We start from the raw sequence: 23,208 nt of genomic DNA, 5'->3' as shown, positions 1-23,208 counted from the left end.
TCTCAGCAACCCTATACATACCCTTCAATTATATTCAAAATTGTTATTTTCTCAAGAGATCAGATTTGTGGTTAAGACAGGTGTGGGGGGGCAGTGCTGGGCACGGAGGGAAGCAGTGGAAATCAGATGAAGCTGGTCAAAAGGTACAAACTTCCAGTTATAAGATTAACAAGTACTAGGAATGTGACATAACAACACGTTAAACACAGTTAACACTGCTGTATGTTATATGTGAACGTTAAGAGAGTAAATCCTAAGATTTCTCATTACACACAAAATTTTTGTTCTGCTTCTTTAACTTCGTATTTATATATGACGAATGTTCACTAAACATATTGTGATAATCACTTCATGATGTATGTAAGTCAAATCATTATGCTGTACACCTTAAACGTATACAGTGCTGTATGCCAATGATATCTCAGTAAAACTGGGAGAAAAAATTTTTACGAAACAAAAAAATTGTGCAAAGATTGGCAACATTTTACATTTTCCCTAGTGTTTGATGTAAAACAGCTGGATTCTCACATCTGTTTCTGCATTCAATCTGTTGCAAAAGACGTAAATTTTCTAGAAGCTTCTGGAAAATTCCATTGAACACTTGCGACTATGAGAATGAAAAAGGCCAATAACATCTTCCTATTGTTATGAAAATAGAATGACCTTGTAGACCTCCAGGGATCCCTGGACCATATTTTGGGAACAGACTGGGTTAGAGTAGGTTTTTCTGTTAATGACCTATTTCTAGATTGTCCGACCTTGGCTCATTTTTCTAGTAGCCAGTAGTTATAGGCAGGCAGCTCCACCCTCCATGATGAGGAGGCCTTAATCGAACTAGCTGATGGTGATATTTCCTGCACCCGGTACAGTGAGGGTACTTAACTATTCAATGAACCCAGGATAATCACCAAAAGTGTGGTTATTCGGCCGCAGAGTAGGTCTCTTTAAGTCTGATGCAGCCTAGCTTGGCAGATCCCTGGGTCGATTTAGGAAACTCGAGAGAACACAATGGGGCCATGACCACTCGCCTGGGTTGCAAAATTTAAGGAGTTGTCACAAACCTCTGAAAGCAAGATCAATTATATTTCATTGTAGTGTTTTAAAAATTCAAATGGGTTAGCCAGTGCTTGCGGACGGGCCGCCTGTTTTTGTAAATACAGAGTTTTAATAGTGATTTTCGGAAAACTTTCAGTTGCTCAAAGTAGAGGCCCAGCTCAGGCGCTTGGTCGCGTAACCCGCTGGTAGGTCTAACGTCCTGACAAAGAAGCGCGGGAAGGCGAACTTTCCGCACCCCTCAGCAGACTTCCACTTCCCCGCCGCGTTCTCCCCGCCCCCTTCACCCGCTCGTCTCTGATTGGTTGGGCTGCCGCAAGTGCGCGCTGCCATTGGCCGGAAGTCCATCGGGGCTGGGCGCAAGGGAAACTTACCTCAGCTGGTTCGCGCGGAAGCGTTATTGTGCTCGGCGGCAGCGGTTGTCGGCGGTTGTCGGCGGTTGTGGGGCGAGAAGCGGCTGGCGCGGCGCCGCTCTAGGTACGTTGGGGCCGGGCGAGAACCCTGCGCGAGCGACAGTTGGCCGGCACGGAGGTTTCTTGCGCGCCGCGCGCCTGAGTGCCCGCCTCCGGAGGCCTCGGAGCGCCGCGCGAGCCGGGCGGTTGCGGCGGGGTTGACTCAGATGTGTCCGCGGAGTCGTTGGGGCTCCGACCCGGCCGGCAAGACAACGGCGAAGGGCGAAAGGACGTGTCTCCACCCGCTGTCCGAGCGGGCGGCGGGCAAAGCAGGAGTGGTGGGCGGCGGCGCGGGCGAGTCGGGGCCGCGGAGGGACGTTGCCTCAGGGTTTGGTACTCGCCGAGTAAGTAAGTGGAAGCGTGGGGCCCTACCGGACTACATTTACAGACTAACGGAGAAAATGTAGTAGTCCTCCGCGCAACTTTGGGATTCCGTCGCCAAATTTCCAGGAGTTTCAGTTATAATTTATCTGAGGAAACCAGGTGCCAGAACAGTTAAGTGATCTTCATCAGGTGGTGGGGAGGCTTTCCTTGATGTACATTTTATGCAGAAGGTACTAGAACATCAGGGAAAACAGAAAATTCCGAGCCTTAATGCCCACATGCCTTTTTAAAGGAAAGCGCCTGGAGCACAAACGTGTAAAGTACACCTGTGGAGCTCACCAGTGTTGGGATGCTGTGATTGAAGGATGAAAGCCGTGTAACGGCAGGCGTGGTTCTTTAACACAGTTTATTTTTGAGGAAGTTAAAGAGAAAAAAACCATTTCCTGCTTGTCGCCCTTCCCTCACCTACTTTCAATTTTGGCAAGTTCAAGAATGTGTCCTGTACAGAGGAAGCAATTATTTTGCTTTGTCTCTCTGATTACAACCTTGCTGTGCTTGGAAAACTGGCTTGGAAAACTGACTTCCACCTTTCCGTGATACTGTGTTGAAGATGAAGTTTCCAACATTGTAAGCCAGCACGTGTTGCTTGCTTTGTGACGAGCCGGTATTCACTGCTCTGGAGACTCATAGATGGTCAAGACCTAGAAAAAGATGATCATACTGAGTAATTCATTAGGAATAAAATGTTAAAAAAATAGAAGAATTATGTGAAACCCACTTAAACGGGCTGTTATGCTAGATTGGGATTTCATACTTCTTTATTATGATTTTGTCATATATTGTAGCCAGTAAATGACTGGCGACAACTTTTTGCAAAACAAATGGGGAAGAACGTTCAAGATAGAAATAATTTATATCACAGGAAAGCTATTGAAAATACAAAAATGAAGCATCTGGCTGAAGGACTGATTACATTGAGTTCAGCTCTTTTGAAGTATGTCTTCTTAGTTCGTTCATCCTTCAATACATTTTTGGAAATGTTGAGTCTGACCGTAATCAAATTAATCTACTTAACTCTCAGTCTTATCTGCAGATTTGTACAGACTACATCCTAAGATTGACTTCTGCCTCAACAGAAGTGCATGATTTGCATCTTTTAAGAACTGGTGTATCTAGGTACATCTTGAATTTTCAGCTGTTTATCTTATTGACGCTCGTACTTCACCTCAACCTTCAATTCTGCTGTATTTCCTTGCTACTTAATATCTTGAATTCTGGTATGAAAATATTGCATGATCCCTGCATCTTTGCATGTGCAAATCATGTAGTTCTCTTATAGTGGGTGTGTACAGATGTATTTCATTTGATATCAAATTTTAAATAATATATTGGATACTTGTTAAAAATAAACTATGATTTTAAATGCACAAGAGTACTAGTTCTCATTAAGTTGAGTGAGATTATATTAAAATACAAAGAAACATATTCTTCTATCTTATTTTGTCTCATGTCCTTACATTGTTTAAATACTTATTCTGTTCTCTAAAGCTTAATTAAACCTTGACCCATACCTTTAAAATGCATTACTATAGGCTCAGGTAACTTCGTATCCTTTTTTTATCTTTACCAATCTAAGTAGGACAGAAAGATTGTAGTCGGGTAATATCTAGAGGGAAGTAAACATAACTGTTTGGGTAGGGGAGATAATTGGATATAATGTGAATTTTTGAATTTCTGATTAAATTTCTAGGCATATAAGGGGTGTTTGTGTACAGCTCTTATTAAATTTAACCATTAATTATATAGAGGCACTATATGTATCTACTAAATGTGGTATCATTAGTATACCTTTGAAGTTCTACTGTGTATAGTGCTGCTGATATGAAATAGCTTATGGTAAAGCTATGGCAAAACTTGCTGAGGCCTGTTCTGGTACTCTTTATTAAGGAAAAAATAACCCTGGGTGGCTTTCCAGAGGTTCATTTTTATAAGTTGAGTATTCATTTAGGCAGCATTTAATAAAACTTCTACATGAAAAGCATCTCACTGAGGATATAAAAGTAAGACAAGTCTCTGCCCACAAATATCATGACTAAAATATAAATTTCTAATGGGAAATTCAGATAAGGAAGTAGTTCTCTTGGGGGAAGTCTTTCTCTGAAGAGATGATCTTTAAACGAGACCTTGAAGGAGTGGAGAATAAGGGAAAATTTTGGTATATGACCGTTCTGATGAATTTGAAAAAAAAGTGAAGAATAGGTTTATAGGAAATTCAGAGATAAAATTTAATAGCTTCAGGAAAAAGGAAATATAAAAAAGATAATGTAGTCGTGATTCTCTGGTTATATATTTGCTTGTAACAACTCAAGTATTGATTTAATTACAAATGTGATGAAAAGCTGTATAGGGTATAGAAAAGAGCTAAATCCTCATCTGTATGTATAGGACCTTGATAGTGGCTAAAATTTGTAATTCAAGAAATACTACTGTGAATGTATTTTAAAATACTGAGATTAAAAAAAAAGTTAGTTTAAAATGATTGTTACTAGGCATTGAGTGTTGACAAGCAACTACTTTATTTCACTGTGAGCATTTTATGCTGCTTAATTTTTTTTTTTTTTTTTGGTGGTACACGGGCCTCTCACTGTTGTGGCCTCTCCCGTTGCGGAGCACAGGCTCCGGATGCGCAGGCTCAGCGGCCATGGCTCACGGGCCCAGCTGCTCCGCGGCATGTGGGATCTTCCCGTACCGGGGCACGAACCCGCATCCCCTGCATCGGCAGGTGGACTCTCAACCACTGCGCCACCAGGGAAGCCCTATGCTGCTTAATTTTATACCACTACGTTGATAAAATTTTTTTAAGTAAAAGCAAAATTCTACTAGCACTTAGAAGATGCTAATGCTGCTGGTCCATGGACCACATTTAGAGTAGTAAGGATTAGTTCATGCTCATCATAAGATTGTCACCTGGCACAAGTTGGTCATGTTTTGTCCTTTTGTCGACCACTATATATCCCTTAAAGGTAACCTTGTTACTTCATAATATCTGATTTGTACTTGTGATATGAGATTTGAGTCTTACAATCCTGGGTTTAAATACTGGCTCTGAACTGTGTTTTTCTGAACAAGTTATACAACCTAGCTTAGATTTGTTTTGGTGTAAATGTAAAATATAACAGGAATTGTGCTTTATTTAGTATTGATATTTATAATAAGGTAATATCTCAGCAACAAGGATCACTAGAGATAGAGACATTTTGTAATGAGAAAAACCAGTCCAGCACCAGGAATAGAGAAAATAAACTCAATCAGTATGTACCCATGGCTTCAAACTATATACTGTAGGGGGGGAGAGACAGTGATTCAGTTAAAAGAAATAGACAAATCATAGTGGAATAGACAAGTTGTGGAATCATAGTGGATCACTCTGAACACACTCCTGTTTTAATAGCTGGAAGATTATAAACAACACAGCTAAGAAATTTGAACTAGTTGGCGTCGACATAGAATAACACTGTACCCAACAACGTTGGAATACAGGTTTTGCTCAAATACACATGGAGCTTTTGAAAAAATTGGCTGTGAAACTAGCCTCAACAGATAATACAGGATGGAAATTATTCAGAGGACATTCTCTGATTACAGTGCAATTAAATTAAGCTAACCTTCAACAACAAAACTGCAACTTGGAAATCTGCAATTGCCTGGAAATAAATGTATTTCTAAATAATGTACAGATCATAGAAGGAATTATAATGGAAATTAGAAAGTATTTTGAACCAAGTAATAAGAGGGCTTATCAGAATTTGTGAGACTTGACAAAGAGACAGGACTTAGAGGAAATTTTGTAGCTTTAAATGCAAAAAACCAAAAAGGACTGAAAAAGATTTGAGTTTTATCTCAAGCTGGAACAAAAATCAAGCCTGAAGAAAATTGAATCATAAAACTAACAGGAAATGATGAAATAGAACACTGCATACAATAGAGAGGAAAGTCAGAATGTCAGTGCTTTGACAGTATTGATTAAATGGATAAATTTCTAGTAAGAGTGACCAAGAGAAAGAAAAACAAAACATGTCAGCAATATCAAGAATAAAAAGAGACATCACTACAGATCCTGCATATATTACAAATGTAATTAGAGAATATTATGAAGAACTTTATAAACTTGAAATTCTGTTAAATTTTGAAATTTTGTGTGAAAAAAACAAAATTAACAGAAAAGTAAAATATGAATGATTCCTATATCTATTTTTTAAAATTCAAACATAATTGAAAACCTTTATCACTAAGTTAACTGCAAGCCCAGATGGCATTATGATGAATTATTTCTAACATTTAAGGAAGGAGTAATACTATTTGCAGACAAAAACTCTTCAGAGAATGGAAAAAGACTTTCCAGTTTTTTAATGAAGCCAAAATAACCCTGATTTCAAAACCTGATAAAGGAAAAGAATGACTCATCTTTCTCATAACATTGATACAAAGTCCTAAAAAAATGTTAGCAAGTTGAATACAGAAACATGAAGCAAAAAAATGGGCATATTATGACTGACTGAGGTTTCTTTCAGAAATAAGCTAGGTTTAGTATTTTAAGAGATCAACCAATATGATAGAAGTTAATTGAAAAAATGAGATTATATCATCTAAATATATATGAAAAGGATAAAATTGAAAATGCATTAATGATAAAATCTGGGAATAGAAGGGTATTTTATTAATCTAATATAGAGCATTTGTAAAACGTATAGCAAAAATCATAGTGGTGTTAGTGAAACTGCACACCCCTTTCAAGATTGGTAATGAGTGAAGGATGCCTGCTAACAGCATACCCATTCATAGCATACTGGAGGTTCTAACTAGTGCAATAAGAAAAATAAGGCTTAGCAAGAAAATTATGACACTACATAGAAAGTTCAAAAGAACTTACTTGGTTTAATAAGTGAATTTAATGAATTAGTTGGAGATACGATCAATAAAAAAGCACTGATTGTATTTCTATATGATACCAGGCAGAAAAACGAAATTTTAAAGTGATGCCACATAGAAAGTATTAAAAAATGAATATTAAAAAATGAATGCCTATGGGATAGAGGAGCAAAAGACATGAAACATATAAAACAAAGTAAAATGGTAGCCAGAAATCCAGCTATATCAATATTAATGTCAAGTGTGAATGGATTAAACAATCCAGTCAAATACCGGATTGTCAGACCAGAGGAAAAATAGCATCCAACTATATGCTGTCTGTAGGAGACACACATAGATTGAAAGATACAATTATGTTGAAAGTAAAAGCATAGAAAAAATCATGTGAATAGCAACTATAAGAAAACTAGAGTGGCTATACTAATTTCAGACAAAATAGACTTTAAAATAAATATTAGAGGTAAAGAGGGACATTTTGTAATAAAAGGTGCAGTCCCTTAGGAAGTTATAACAATTACAAACATGCCACTAACTAGCGCCAAAATATATGAAGCAAATATTGACAAGAACAGAGAAGTAGCAAATTTCAACAATAATAGTTGGAGACTTCAATACAACACTTTCATAATGGAAAACTAGGTGAAAGATCAATTAGAAAAGACTTGAATAACGCTGTAAATCAACTAGACCTAAGAAACATCTTTTGAACACTCAACCAAACAAAAGCAGATTATATTCTTCTTAAATGTACATAGAAAAATTTCCAAAATAGACATTATGCTAGGCCATAAAACAAACCTCAACACATTTTAAAGGACTGAAACCACAACAAACTACATTCTGTGACCACAGTGGAATGAAATTAGAACCTAAGAAGAAGAAATTTGAGAAATTCACAGCTATGTGGAAATTAAACAACACACTCCTAAATAATGAGTGAGTCAAAGGAGAAATCATGAGGGAATTTAGAAAATACTTTCACATTAATGGAAATGAAGACATAACATACAAAACATTTTGGGTGCAATTAAAGCTTTTCTTAGGAAATTCGTTGTGATAAATGCCTATATTTAAAAAGAAGACTTCAAATCAATAAACTGACTTTTAATCTTAATGCAGAAAGAGGAAACTAAACCTAAGCAGAATGAAGGAAATGATTAGTAAAATCAAGAAAGAAAAAAATAAAATTAATAAAATCAAAAGTTGTTTTTCAAAAAGATCAACAAAATTGACAAACCTTTACCTAGAGTGACCATGAAAAAGACTCAAATTACTGAAATTTGGAATGAAAGGGTGCATTACTACTGATCTTGCAGAAGTTAAAAAGATAATAAGAGACTCCTATAAAACGATTCACTTATATACTGATCAGTTTTATAGATGAACTAGACAAATTCTTTTTTTTTTTTTTTTTTTTTTGGTGGTACGCAGGCCTCTCACTGTTGTGGCCTCTCCCGTTGTGGAGCACAGGCTCTGGACACGCAGGCTCAGTGGCCATGGCTCACGGGCCTAGCTGCTCTGAGGCATGTGGGATCTTCCCAGACCGGGGCATGAACCTGTGTCCCCTGCATCGGCAGGCGGACTCTCAACCACTGTGCCACCAGGGAAGCCCTAGACAAATTCTTAACAAGACCAAAATGAACAAAACTGACTCAGGAAGAAATAGAAAATCTGAAAAGCAAGTAAAGAGATTGAATTAGAACACAAAGAAAAACTCAGATGGTTTTTGTTGTTGAATTCTACCAAGCGTGTAAAAATACCAATTTCTTACAAATTCTTCAGAGAAATAGAACAGGAAGGCACACTGCCCTGATCATTATGTGAGGCCAGTATTATCCTGGTAACAAAACCAAAGACACTGTAAGAAAATGACAGAACAATATCTCTTATGAATATAGGTGCAAAAATTGTCGACAAAATACTAGCAAGTTGAATCCAGCAACGTCATGACCATGTAGGGTTTATCCCAGGAATGCAAGGTTGGTTTCACATCCAAAAATACATTAATGAATGTACCATATCTATAGAATAGAGAACAAAGCCATATGGTCATGTTAATGCTGAAAAGGCATATTCTGACAAAAATCCAAGGTTCCTTCATGGTAAAAAAAAAAAAAAAAAAGCAAAGAAGTAGGGTTAGTTGTGAAATTTTTTTTAACCTGATAAGAGGTACCTGTGAAAATTCTACAGTTAACATCATGCATAATGATTAAAGACTGAAGGTTTTCCTCCTAAATAGGAAGCAAGACAAGGATGTCCACTCTTGCCACTTCTAGTCTACATTGTACAGGAGGTTGTAGTCAGGACAATTAGGCAAGAAAATGGAATAGATTGGAAAGGAAGAAATAAAACTGTTGACAAATGACATGATCTTGTATGGAGGGAAATCCTAAGGAATCTGCAAAAAGCTATTCTGAGATGAGAATAAGATCAATAGAGTTGCAGGATGCAAGATAAATATACAAAATTCTATTGTATTTCCATGTACTTGCAGTGAAAAATTCTGAAGTTTCATTAACAATAGTATCGAAAAGTGCAAAACTTTAACTCTGAAAAGTAAACATTATTGAAAGAAATTAAATGTCTAAATAAATGGAAAGACATCCTATATTCATGGATCAGAACACTTGATAGAATGAAGGTAATTGCTCCCTAAGTTGATCTAAAGATTCAACACAATCCCTATTGAAGTGCCATCTGGCTTCTTTGCAGAAATTGTTAATCTGGTCCTAAAATTCACATAGATATTCCGAGAACTCAGAATAGCAGAAACAGTCTTGAACATTGAGGACTCACACATCCTGAATTCAAAACTTACTAGAAAGCTATAGTAATCAAGACAGTGTGGTACAGGCATAAGGCCATACCTATATATCAGTGGAATAAAATTGAGAATCCAGAAATAAACCTTCACATTTATATAGACAATTGGTTTTTGTTTTTGTTTTTTTTTTGCATTACGCGGGCCTCTCACTGTTGTGGCCTCTCCCGTTGCAGAGCACAGGCTTCGGACGCGCAGGCTCAGCAGCCATGGCTCATGGGCCTAGCCGCTCTGCGGCATGTGGGATCTTCCCAGACTGGGGCATGAACCTGTGTCCCCCGCATCGGCAGGTGGACTCTCAACCACTGCCTCACTAGGGAAGTCCTAGGCAATTGGTTTTTGATGAGAGAAACAAAACAATGAGGGAGAAGGAATGGCCTTTTCAAAAGGTGCTGGAACAGCTCTATGTCCACATGTAAAAGAATAAGTGTGGACCTTCTCCCTCACTTTATTACTAACACACATAAAAATTAACTCCAAATGTATCCAAGGTAAAACAATAAAATTTTTAAACAGAGATAAATCTTCATGACCTTGGATTAGGCAGTGATTTTTTTTTTTTTTAGGTATGACACTAAAAGCACAAGCAACAAATGAAAAAGTAAATTGGGCTTTATCAAAATTTAAAACTTTAGTTTCTCAAAGTATACCATCAAGAAATTGAAAAGACACCCACAAAATGTGAGGAAAAGTTTGGAAATCATGTCTATAGGGACTTAGATCTGGAATATATAAAGATGTCTTACAAGTCAACCATGAAAAGTCAGATAACCCAATTTTGAAGTGGACAGATGAGCCGAATAGTCATTTCCCCAAAAACAATATACCAGTGGCCAATAAGCTCATGAAATAATGCTCATCATCATTAGCCATAAGGGCAGTGCAAATTAAAATGACAGTGAAGTCATCACTCACACCAAGATGCAATACTAAAACAGACAGATGATAATGAGTATTGATGGATGAAGAGGTGCTAAAATTGGATCCCTCATACTTTCCTGGTGTGAATGTAAATTGGTCCAGACCCTTTGGAAAACAGTCTGTTTCTTAGAAGGTTAAATGTAGAGTTACTGTATGATCAGCAATTCCATCCTTGGGCATATACCCAAGAGAAATGAAAACCTGTTCACACAAAAATTTATACGTGAATGTTCATAGCATTATTTATAATAGCCAAATCTGGTTCTTTAGCAAGATGTGAATATCCAGAGTTATTCTTGAAAGTACAGTTTACCCTTGAACAACATGAGTTTGAACTATGCAGATCCACTTATGTGGGTATTTTTCAATAGTAAATATTATATAGTACTACATGATCTGCAGTTGAATCTGCTGATGGAGAATTGTGGATATGAAAGCATCATAACCACATATATGAAAGGCCAACTGTAAGTTATATGTGGATTTTCAACTGCACGAAGAGTTGAACCCCAACCCCTATGTTCAAGGATCAAGTGTGTGTGTGTAAATATAATGTAAGAGTAAAGTAAAACCTGGGATATAAAGTTCTAAATTCAGTGAAAAGAAATCTCTTGACCTCAGTGGTTAATGAAATGTTAGCTGAAAAATGCTTTTAGGGAATGTTTAAATATACTAGGCTCCACAGAATTGTAAAGCATTTGTAGACCTTAAAAAATAGGACATTTTTAGGGCTTCCCTGGTGGCGCAGTGGTTGAGAGTCCGCCTGCCGATGCAGGGGACGTGGGTTCGTGCCCTGGTCCGGGAGGATCCCATGTGCCGCGGAGTGGCTGGGCCCATGAGCCATGGCTGCTGAGCCTGCACGTGTGGAGCCTGTGCTCCGCAACGGGAGAGGTCATGGCAGTGAGAAGCCCACGTACCTCAAAAAAAAAAAAAAGACATTTTCATACTAAAATGACATGGAGATAAACATAAATAATAAAATGTAAAACATAACAAGTTATAAAAATCAGAGGGCATAAAACCAAATGTAAACTAAAGCTTTAATGTGTCATTTACAATAAATGTAATTGGATTAAATTCTCCTATTAAAAGACATTAGTTTAAAATATTTTCAATAGGTTTTATAAGAGACATCTAAAAAAAGTTGGTGGGGTGAACAACAATATATTCAGCATGAGTTACATCACCAGATAAAATAGAATAAAAGGGACAGATTAGATTATGTTTTTACAGTTCAAAATTAATAGGATGCTTTCAAACAATTACAGGCATACCTTGTTTCATTGAGCTTCTCTTTATTGTGCTTCGCAGATAGTGTGTTTTTTACAGATTGAAGGGTTGTGGCAACCCTGTGTTGAGCAAGTCTGTGGGCAGCATTTATCTAACAGCCTTTGCTCATTTGTGTCTCTGTCACATTTTGGTAATTCTTACAATATTTCAAAACTTTTCATTATTATATTGCTATGGTGATCTGTGATTAGTGGTCTTTGACGTTCCTATTGGAATTGTTTTGGCATTTTTTGGACAATAAATTATTTTCAAATTAAGGTATGTATATTGTTTTTTTAGTCTATTGTACACTACACTACAGCATAAATAGCTTGTATATGCCCTGGGAAACCAAAAACTTCATGTGAGTCACTTTATTGCAGTATTTGCAGTGTCTGGAACCTAACCTGCAGTATCTCCTAGGTATGCCAGTATACATCTGAGGGAAAGCAAAATTACATCCCTTCCTATAACTATATCCTAAAATCTAGATGGATTGAGGATGTAAATTATAAATGACAAATCTTTAAGACTTGAGAAAATGTAGATGACCTGTCGTTCTGACCTTGTGCTGCAGGACAGTGCCACGATTCCAAAGACCTCTGTGAAATGTGGCTTATTTGCAGCAAAGGACTCAAGTCTAAATGTCAGGATGGTGATGCCAGTGATCCCCCAATTAGACTGAGTTGTTGCTTTTTATGCTCCCAGTAATAAATTTCACTCACCCTCACTACAACACGTAAACTATTTCTTCACCTTTTAGGCAGTTACTAGTACAGTTGACCCTTGGAATTATTCTCTTTTTTAAAAATTATTTTATTTCTATAGCTCTTTTTTTTTCAGACTTCATTTTTTTAGAGTAGTTTTAGACTCACAGCAAAATTAAGAAGAAGATACAGAGATTTCTCATATATCCCCTGACCCCCACATGCATAACCTCTCCCATTATGAATATCCCCCACCAGAGTGGTATATTTGTTATAATTGATCTTGATTCTGGTTAAATGGGTGTATTCAGTTTGTGAAAATTCTTTTAACTGAACACATGATATGTGCACTTTTCTGTAGGTACTTCAGTAAAATGTTTGGGAAAAAAAAAACCCAAAATAAAAAAATTAAAAATTGATCAACCTTGCTAGAGAAAAGATTTGGTTTGTCTTTGGAGAATATTACAAATATTGTATTCATGAAAAGGCTGTCAAATATGTAGTCCTATAGAGAAAATAGAGTTCTATTTTGTATCAGGCCCTTAATGAAAATGTGCTGTTTTTCTGGATTTCCTGATTTTTATGTATACATAAAATAAATATTTATTTAGCCTTCAAGTCTAACAAATCCTGGAACTGTCCCTGGTCAAATGATATAGTGAATGAAAAAAATACAGTAAATGAAAACTTCGAGTAAGAAAATAGATAAGGATAAATCAAATTATTCAGGTAGCTTTGACTGGGTTATTTGCACCTTAAAATGTCTTAGATTCTGTCTTCGAGTTTAATAAGTGCTCTATAGTTTGTTAGGTAACTGGTCTATCATGTATTATATAATTTTTTTTTTTTGCTTGTATTATGCCTTTAAGTGCCTTGTAATTTGGCAGTTTTCCTTTCTTTTAAACCATTTACTTACCTATGGTTCAGATCAGGCTTGATGTGGGTACTGAGAAATAAATACTAAAATATTTTTCCCTTCTATGTAGTAGATTTTTCTAAATTAACAGAAATAATTCAGAATTAAGGATGTATTGAAACCTAACTTGGCTTTCTTATTTGAACTAGCATCACGTTGTGTATTTTAGTGCTCATTTCATACTGATGATTGTTGAGAATTACTCGTGCAGTACCATTAATTTGGAAATTTGAACATTAGGAAAGCTTTAAAAAGGTGCCACGGTATGTAGAAAATGGAACATTCCACACAAAACATTGTTTTTTGTTTTTATGAAGAAATGCAACTTAATCTTTAGATTATCTAAAGTATGGCCTACTTGGATTATTTAAATCAGAACTTAATGGTTATAGTAGTGAGGTGATATAACAAAAAGTGGCCAGATAAATTATCAGACTTAGTATCAAACAGAGGCTTACTGACAGTATAAATTTTGACTTTATATAGAGTTATAGAACAAAATTAAAATTATCAATGACAGATGAAAATGGGTATATTTTTCAATAAAAATAATTATCTAAATCTGGAAAGATTAGTCTCGGCATTATTTTAATATTGTAAGTAAATGTTAACTTTTGTCTGCTAGAGATATTCATTTAAATATGGTATCTTAAATTCTAGGATATGAAAGATGGCAAGTCCAGATAGAAGTAAACGGAAGATTTTAAAAGCAAGAAAAACAATGCCTGCAAGTTGCCGGAAGCAAGCAGAGATCCTGAATAAGTCAAAGAATGTTGAAGCACTAAAAACAGCAGCAATTGGGAATAATGTGTCAAGTAGTAATCAGAATTCAAGTACTGATGTCATAAGTAGCAAATGTAGACATTCTGAAAATGATGCTTCCTCTTTGGACTCTATAAAAAATTCAGTATGTGCACCAAAAAGTAAAGTATTTTCTCAGAACTTAATAAAACCACTAGAAATTGTTGATTCGAAAACAAGATTAGAATACACTGAAGAACAAGTTGTGTACCCTTATGAAAAGCCAAGTAAAACAGTAGAATCTCCCAGGAAACTCTTCACACAAGACGCAGAAGATTCACAAAACACTTCTGAAAGCCATTTTGAATGTCAGGCAATTGTAACACGATCCATTTTTGAACATGAAGAGGATTGTAATCTGAAATCCATTTGCTGTCCATCCAGTGTATTGAGTGGTGTAGTTCAGATGTCAAAGTCTACAATAACCAATACCTTGGATGATAAGAGAACTGACAAGATAGTTTCCTATTTAGAAACAAACTCCAATTCTGAGTTTCGTGATAAAAGACAAAATAACACTTTAACTTTAAATTCAGATATCCCTTTTGTGCCTGTTGATAAAATACCTAACTTGGTAAATTCAGTCATTTCTAGTAACTGTGCTGCTGACATTTTGAAAAGTGAAGAATCCTGTAGAACCTGTCATTCCAGCATTTTAAGTTGTGAAAGTACAGATGCAAAGTGGCTGTCCTCATTTGACACTGATAGTAATAACAGTAAGTGCATACTTACGTTTCTCTTGGAGAAGTTAAAATAGTTACTTTGCTTTGGGCAGTTTCATAATCTCAGAAACAGTAGAGTACACATAAACAGGAAAACAGTAAGTGATAATTATTTCAGAGTATCTTATTTCTGAACCATTCTTGGCGGGGAGGGGGAATGGTATCCTCTATGTCCAAAGGGAAGTAAATTCTGGCAAAGAAGGAATCAATCACTTTCCTTTGAAAGTACAACAAAATCAAAAGGTGGTTTATAGAAATTGCTTGGTTTATTTCATTTACACCTTTTTCTTTTTTTTGAAGTTTTATTAAATTAATAAGGAGGCTAGTTGAAAGGCAGAGTGGGTTTTTTAAATAGTTGAACCCATTTCTTTCCATAGAATTGGCCTGTATATCACATGTCAAGTGTAAGCGGATAGATAATAAGAATACATACAGGTTTGTGTGTAGAGTGAGAAACACATCAAATAATTAACCAATGAAGTTCTAGGGTTATAAAGTTATTAAAATAGCACAAGTAAATTTCATTAAAAGGGTGTTTTTGTAGGTTAATGAAATATAAGAAAAACTTGATTTACTAGGATAAATTGTATTTGTTTTCTTGTGTATGCTACAGAGTGATCATTTAACAAGGTGAATTTTAAATTGCTTAAAAATAATAGTAGGATCACCTATTAAAAATATGTAGGACTGCCTAAGTAACTCTAAAAATAATGTAAGACCACCAAGTAAATAACTGTAAACAGATCAAATGCTGTAATTTATTGTTTTTGTTAGTATTAAGTGTATATTAAATACTCTGGAAGGAAAGTATATCTGAGACCAGGACTAAAATACTCTTTTTTTTTAAGGATTAGTTTGTCAGAATTTTTTATACATTTTCTAAAAAATGCTGCTGTGGTCACATTTTAGTTTTTTAATTTGCTTAGGGGTCCCTAAATTAGAGAATTCCCCTGTTTCCTTCGTTGGAAGGAGTATTTTTCTGTCTCATCTTTCCGTTTCCCCAAGGCCATAATCAAAAGAAGAGGACGTTTTCAGAACACAAAGAAAATGTTAAGCGTGTGAAAACTTCAGAGCAAGTTAATGAAAATATTTCTCTAGCTCTGGGAAAGCAAACAGCATTGCTGGAACAGGTAAAATATTGGGCTTAAATATTTGCTTCAGAAACTTTTACTTTTGATTAGTAAAAAATGGTAAAAGTTAATTGATCTAAACAATGAGTACAGATAACTTTCATGATGCAGGGCAGGTATATGAAAACTGAATTATTAGCAGGTGGAGATATTAGGGAAAAATAATTGTTTACATCACCAAAACATCTCTAGATCCTTCAAAATGATCCTATGCAGAGTAACCTACAGAATCACATGAAGGTAGAGTGCTGTGGTAGAAAGAGAATGGGCTTTTTAGTCAATATTATGCTCAAATCTCTTCAAGTCAGACACTACCTGACCTTGAGCTTTGTGAACAATTCTGTCTCTTTTGTACTGGTCATGGCGTTCTTGATCTGCAGCTATAGCTGTTTATTATCACAATTGACCACTACTTCATAGACCCAGGCAACCCGGAAGTTCATTACAAAGTCCTGCTACATTCAGGTTTACTTGCCCTAATTTCCAAGAAATTAGGGAAAGGTTTACTTACCCTAATTTACACAGATATGGTGCATTATCTGACGTTTTGCTTTTATAGCATCCTTAAGTGTACTTTTCCTTTTCTTTTTGCCCCATTTCATCTCATTGTACTACAGTTTCCATTAATGTCTGATCAACTCTGACTTTAAGTGTAATGAGCTTCAATTTTAGTAGGTCCTGTATCAGGACTTGTTTTGATGATCATGTTTTGCTATTTTATTACCACTGAAATGCCACAACTAAAAGTCATTATGTGATAGATTGTCGTCAGCTATAGTGGACCAAAAAATGTCCCAATCCAAACTATCCTGCTGTTTCAGAAACAAAAACACTGTTTCTAAAACAGGCCATTACAATTACATAGTTACATGTTATATCAACATATATTCACATAATAAATGGAAACCATTGAAAGACTCATGCAGAATCAGCTTAAAAGGTGAGTCAATACTTCCCCTTTCTACTTCTTATTTTCTTCTGCAAGACCAAAGGAGACATTAATAAAAAAATGTGTAAATATTCTATTGTTTGCAGGGATGGGGTAGTGGAATTATGTTAAACATGGATCTAGCTTAAGAAGTTGGGCATTGCAGCTGTGTTACTCCCAGTGATTAGTAGCTGATTTCAGAAATAAGTTCTGATACGGACATATAAATACAAAATTTAATCTTTGAACATTTTAATTTCACTGGCACAGAAAAATCAGGGTTTTCATTCACTACTATTATCTATCTCACAAAATACTTGGTCCAAGTTAACAAAGAATATGGTCCTTGCCAGTGAGGTTGAAGGAATGCAGTTTATTTGTTATCCTCCCCCACCACTACCACCAGAAGTTTCTTACATTGTCGGGCGACAGCGTGGGATTTAGCTAATTCCTATCTTTTATCTGTCTCTCAGTAACTAGCTCTCCCTCACTTGATATTTTAATTCCTGTCTGAACAGTTAACTCTCTAAACCACATCTGTTTGTTTTTCTTGTTTGAATCCCAGCGGAATAGGGCCTCCCATTCTGATATTGTTCTTCCCTACTGAGAGAGTCCCAGAGCAGTTAACTCTTATCTTTTGAGGTTTCAGAAGGATCTTGGCCTGGTTGATTCCAATTAAATTACTGAAGTAGAGGGGTTTTTCTTCCGAAGTCCAAGTTGTTAACCCTACCCACCATTGGAGAAAGTTGAGGCGATAGGGGAAAAAAAAATATATATATATATATATATACACACACACACACACATACACACATAATTTCCAGTTTTTCTCCAATCTTTAGGCCACTTTGCCTACCATCTGCAAATTGTAGCTAGGACTTCATCTGATTCTATAATTTTTGACACATTACCATCTGCAGAAGATATTTATGAGGTATTTGGTGGAGGTTATTGTGTCTTCCTTCTGTATGAAGACCATAACCACTAAATGAGAACAAGTGTGTACTCTACACTAGAGGACGCATGCCTTGGAGGGCAGTTAATCCAAAGTAACCAAGTTTTAAGAGTCTGCCTCCATCTGAATCACCAGGAGTACTTGTTTAAATTGTGGTGTCTTCAGCTCACTACTAATTGTTTTAAGCTTCTCTTTTCTCAGACTTACCCGATAAGAATCATTAGTGGTGCCAGGCCTCTTTTCAGGAAATTGGTGAATCAGGGTAGGTCCTAGGAATTTGTGAATTTAACAAGTATTCCATATGATTCTTCCTTACCAGGGAAGTTTGACGAACACTGTATGGCTTTTGCTTCTTAGCAAAACAGTATTTCCGTATTCAAAACAGTTAAATTTGTATTCCAAGATTCATCAGGGTATGAACTTCACGTATTGACTTCAGCCAGTGAACTGGCAAGCATGCAATAATCCATAAAAACCACACATGGGGACAGGTAATGGCTGTCAATAAAAATAGCATGATTTTCTGAGCACTTATTTACATAATACATATGTTTTGAGCTGTTATTAATCAGATATTTAAAAGTTGTGAGAGTACAAATGACAATCATGTCTAATAATGTTGAGAAACCACTGTAGAAATGTTAATGAAGCATTACACAAGAAATCGAGTAGATGATAATGTTGAAGATCAAGAACAATAGGGAATGAAAAGGAAAAACCTTGGGAATAATCAAATAAAATTACTGAATATGACTAATCATCTGGGTGACATCAGTATAAAGGAGTTTAACATAGAAACTATGTGCTACAGTTTTGAGCACCAAGAAACAAGATGATATGGGAAGATATAAATATTACTAATAAATACCTTAAATATATCATGACAGAATTTGTTATTAAGAGAGACTACCTACTATGTTGTGAAAGTTGCTAAAAGGGGCATATACATTGAGCAAACACCTGCAGTGGATATTTCTGAATGTATGGCTCAGCAAAGCCATTAATATCAGTAGGCACTGAGATTAATTATGCTACCTGAAAATAGGCCAACCTATTTTCTGAAAACTAGCCAGATAATGAAATTCATTAATGTTTCATGTGCTAACTACTATAGTCTGATAGAATAGCATGCATTATGCCAGATAGCATTAGTCACATAATTGCTTTTTTCACTTTAACAATAAGTCATCCCCTCCCCCTGCAAAAAAAAACTAAAGGAGATTATCTTGTATATTTATTTCTTTCATTTCAATTCAGTGTTTTCCATTTTATGGAGCTCTTATGCATATTATCTTTTTGTTCTTATGAAAATCCTATGAGCATCACTTGTTCAACATTGTATGACATCTACCCATTTGTGGACCAGGCAAATGAAGCTCAGAGATGTTGTGACTTCCCGAAGGTCATATAGCTTGTTAATGGTGGGGTCAAGGCTCAAATTTTCATAATTTCCTTTCTGTCTACTACAGATCAACCAGCCATTTTCACTGGGCTCTGGTTTTCAGATAAGTGGAGTCCCTTTTCATAGAATACTAGTTTTCAGCTATGGTCATTAAAAAGTATAAATGGGATATATATAGACTTTTACTATTCCTTTAATTTGTATTATGGAATTCAACCAAAACTGTAGGAAACTAAAATTAACACTAGGAGAATAAATTTAATTTCTGACTTACCCATATATTTAAATATTAGATGTGTTCTGCTGAATTTGCTATTTAACTTTTATAAACCATATTGACATAGTAATATAAATACATAAATAAAGTACCTGTTATTAGTTACAGTAAATCCAGAAAAGAGCAAAGCTGTTTTTAAGAAGTAGAAAATAAAATTGCTTTTAAATTTGAAACGTGGAGTGTTTTGGTTTTTATTTTAACATTCTAGGTCGGACATTTGATTCGACAGGAGATCTGTAGTATAAATTACAAACTATTTGATAACAAACTGAAAGAATTGACTGAACGCATTGGGAAGACACAGTGCAGGAGTAAACATGAAGCAATAGCTGATGAACTCTTTGTAAGTTTCTAATTTCATTTTATTTCATTTGAGTCCTTTTAAAAAGTAGAATTTAATGATATTTTACATATTAGGAAAGGAAAACAGTAAATGTGGACCCAAATCTGATCCCTGGCCACAACCCTGATGTGCTATACCATTGGTAATATAAGTTATTATATCTCAGCTGTATTGGCCCTTGAGAAATACTTGTAGAACCATCAGCCATTCTATGTCAGTTCAAAATATATTCTATATTAGAGCTTGTATAACCTGTTTCAAACTTTCTTTAGGTTTTTTGTTTTGTTTTACTCTTCTAGGGTTACTTGCTAATTGGTGTTTCTACCAACATTAATTTTATTGTGGACCAATTAGAAGTTTGATTTTTTTAATCTTCTATTGTTGAACATCTTATAGTAGATCAAACCTGATTTAAATGTTTGGCTTACATAAGAATTTCTCATTTATTTGGTGGATGCCTAAGTCTCACAAAATTACATTGGCAAATATTTTTCTCTCCACCTCTATATGATATATTATTTGGTACTCTGGTTTTGTATTTATTTGTTTTTCTCTTCTAGACAAAAATAAAAAAACTTCAAAGACGTATTAGAACAGTAATGTTATCTCGAAGGAATTGTGTGGAACCAAACGTGGTATCCAGCAATACAGCTTGTAAGGTTGGTATAAACGTATAGGAGTTTTAATAACTTACTTGCCCCACATTATAAGTAGTTGGATTGTAAGAGCAGAATATACTTCCAACGAAGACATAGGTTTAAAAGACAATAAATTTATACTTAGAATGTTCCTCTGACTCTATCTCTGGAGAAGATACCCTCAGATAGCCAAAAGTAAATGCCACCTGTATTTATTTCATAAAGTGAGTAGAGAGGTGATTTGTGATTGCCTGTACTGCCTCCCTCCCCGCCGTTTTATCATGATGAAAAATTTCAAACATAGAAAAGCTGAGAGAATTTTACAGTGAACGCTTGTATAATCAACGTCTAACTTCTACCTTTACTCTTTTAATAAATTTATTTTTGTCATGTATCTGCCAGCCTACTCATCCCCTAAGCCATGTTCATATTTGGTACATTCATAAGTACTAACGTATTTTGTATCAAAATACACTTTGCAGTGTACACTTCCAAAATATTTCAGCATGGGTATCATTAAGTAGAGTTTAGTATCTGTTTATATTTTTTATATAAAATTTAAAATAGGGCTTCCCTGGTGGCGTGGTGGTTGAGAGTCCGCCTGCCGACGCAGGGGATGCGGGTTCGTGCTCCGGTCTGGGGATCCCACATGCCGCGGAGAGGCTGGGCCCGTGGGCCATGGCCGCTGGGCCTGCGCGTCCGGAGCCTGTGCTCTGCGGGACAGGCAACAACAGTGAGAGGCCCACGTAACGCAAAAAAAAAAAAAAAAAAAAAAATTTAAAATAATCATAAGTATACATTCACTGCATTTTTTCTTATGTCTTTATTCCCTGTAGTATCATATTTGCGCTAGCCTCAATAAATCAATTGGGAAGCATTTCCTTCCCTGTTTTCTGAAAGTTTGTGCAAGATTTTTATCACTTCCTTAAATGTTTGATAGAATCCACCTCTGAAATCTGGGCAAGGACCTTTCTTTGTAGGAAGACTTTTTCCTGAAAATGTAATTCTTTCATAGGTATAAAGTAATTCAGATTTTCCTATTTCATTTTGTATATTAGTTTTGTAAGTTATCTTAGCAAGGAATTTGTCCATTTCATCTAAGTTGATGATTTTGTTGGCATAAAGTTATTGATAAAATTCCCTTGTACTTTTAACCTTTGTAGATCTGTAGTGATATACTCTATTTCATTTCTGATACTAGTATAATCTGTATTTCCTTTTTTTCTTTCTTTCTTTCTTTTTTACATCTTTATTGGAGTATAATTGCTTTACAATGGTGTGTTAGTTTCTGCTTTATAACAAAGTGAATCAGTTATACATATACATATGTTCCCATATCTATTCCCTTTTGCGTCTTCCTCCCTCCCACCCTCCCTATCCCACCCCTCCAGGCGGTCACAAAGCACCAAGCTGATCTCCCTGTGCTATGCGGCTGCTTCCCACTAGCTATCTACCTTACGTTTGATAGTGTATATATGTCCATGCCTCTCTCATGCTTTGTCACAGCTTACCCTTCCCCCTCCCCATATCCTCAAGTTCATTCTCTAGTAGGTCTGTGTCTTTATTCCTGTCTTACCCCTAGGTTCTTCATGACATTTTTTTTTCGTAAATTCCATATATATGTGTTAGCATACGGTATTTGTCTTTCTCTTTCTGACTTACTTCACTCTGTATGACAGACTCTAGGTCTATCCACCTCATTACAAATAGCTCAATTTCGTTTCTTTTTATGGCTGAGTAATATTCCATTGTATATATGTGCCATATCTTCTTTATCCATTCATCCGATGATGGACACTTAGGTTATTTCCATCTCCGGGCTATTGTAAATAGAGCTACAATGAACATTTTGGTACATGACTCTTTTTGAACTATGGTTTTCTCAGGGTATATGCCCAGTAGTGGGATTGCTGGGTCATATGGTAGTTCTATTTGTAGTTTTTTAAGGAACCTCCATACTGTTCTCCACAGTGGCTGTACCAATTTACATTCCCACCAGCAGTGCAAGAGTGTTCCCTTTTCTCCACACCCTCTCCAGCATTTATTGTTTCTAGATATCTTGATGATGGCCATTCTGACTGGTGTGAGATGATATCTCATTGTAGTTTTGATTTACATTTCTCTAATGATTAATGAAGTTGAGCATGCTTTCATCTGTTTGTTGGCAGTCTGTATATCTTCTTTGGAGAAATGTCTATTTAGGTCTTCTACCCATTTTTGGATTGGGTTGTTTGTTTTTTTGTTATTGAGCTGCATGAGCTGCTTATAAATTTTGGAGATTAATCCTTTGTCAATTGCTTCATTTGCAAATATTTTCTCCCATTCTGAGGGTTGTCTTTTGGTCTTGTTTATGGTTTCCTTTGCTGTGCAAAAGCTTTGAAGTTTCATCAGGTCCCATTTGTTTATTTTTGTTTTTATTTCCATTTCTCTGGGAGGTGGGGCAGAAAGGATCTTGCTGTGATGTATGTCATAGAGTGTTCTGCCTATGCTTTCCTCTAAGAGTTTGATACTTTCTGGCCTTACATTTAGGTCTTTAATCCATTTTGAGCTTATTTTTGTGTATGGTGTTAGGGAGTGATCTAATCTCATACTTTTATATGTACCTGTCCAGTTTTCCCAC

The 23,208-nt window shown here is 35.9% G+C and overlaps 1 protein-coding gene across 3 annotated transcripts in view; it reads left to right on the top strand.

The window, feature by feature from the left end:
* Nucleotides 1-1,416: 1,416 nt before the first annotated feature.
* ATF7IP2 (activating transcription factor 7 interacting protein 2) overlaps nt 1,417-23,208 on the top strand; it is a 75,712-nt gene continuing 53,920 nt past the window's right edge. For all 3 annotated transcript variants that reach the window (XM_067706652.1, XM_067706653.1, XM_067706654.1), the window contains exons 1-5: nt 1,417-1,530; nt 14,053-14,909; nt 15,921-16,045; nt 19,816-19,950; nt 20,511-20,609. In XM_067706652.1, coding sequence (XP_067562753.1) covers nt 14,063-14,909; nt 15,921-16,045; nt 19,816-19,950; nt 20,511-20,609 — 1,206 coding nt within the window. In that variant the 5' untranslated portion in view covers nt 1,417-1,530; nt 14,053-14,062. The remainder of the gene's footprint in view (nt 1,531-14,052; nt 14,910-15,920; nt 16,046-19,815; nt 19,951-20,510; nt 20,610-23,208) is intronic.

This window comes from Pseudorca crassidens, chromosome 15 (assembly GCF_039906515.1).
Source record: "Pseudorca crassidens isolate mPseCra1 chromosome 15, mPseCra1.hap1, whole genome shotgun sequence".
Classification (NCBI taxonomy): Eukaryota; Metazoa; Chordata; class Mammalia; order Artiodactyla; family Delphinidae; genus Pseudorca; species Pseudorca crassidens.
Note: the sequence above shows the minus strand (reverse complement) of the source record. Positions and strands in the feature narration are given on the sequence as shown.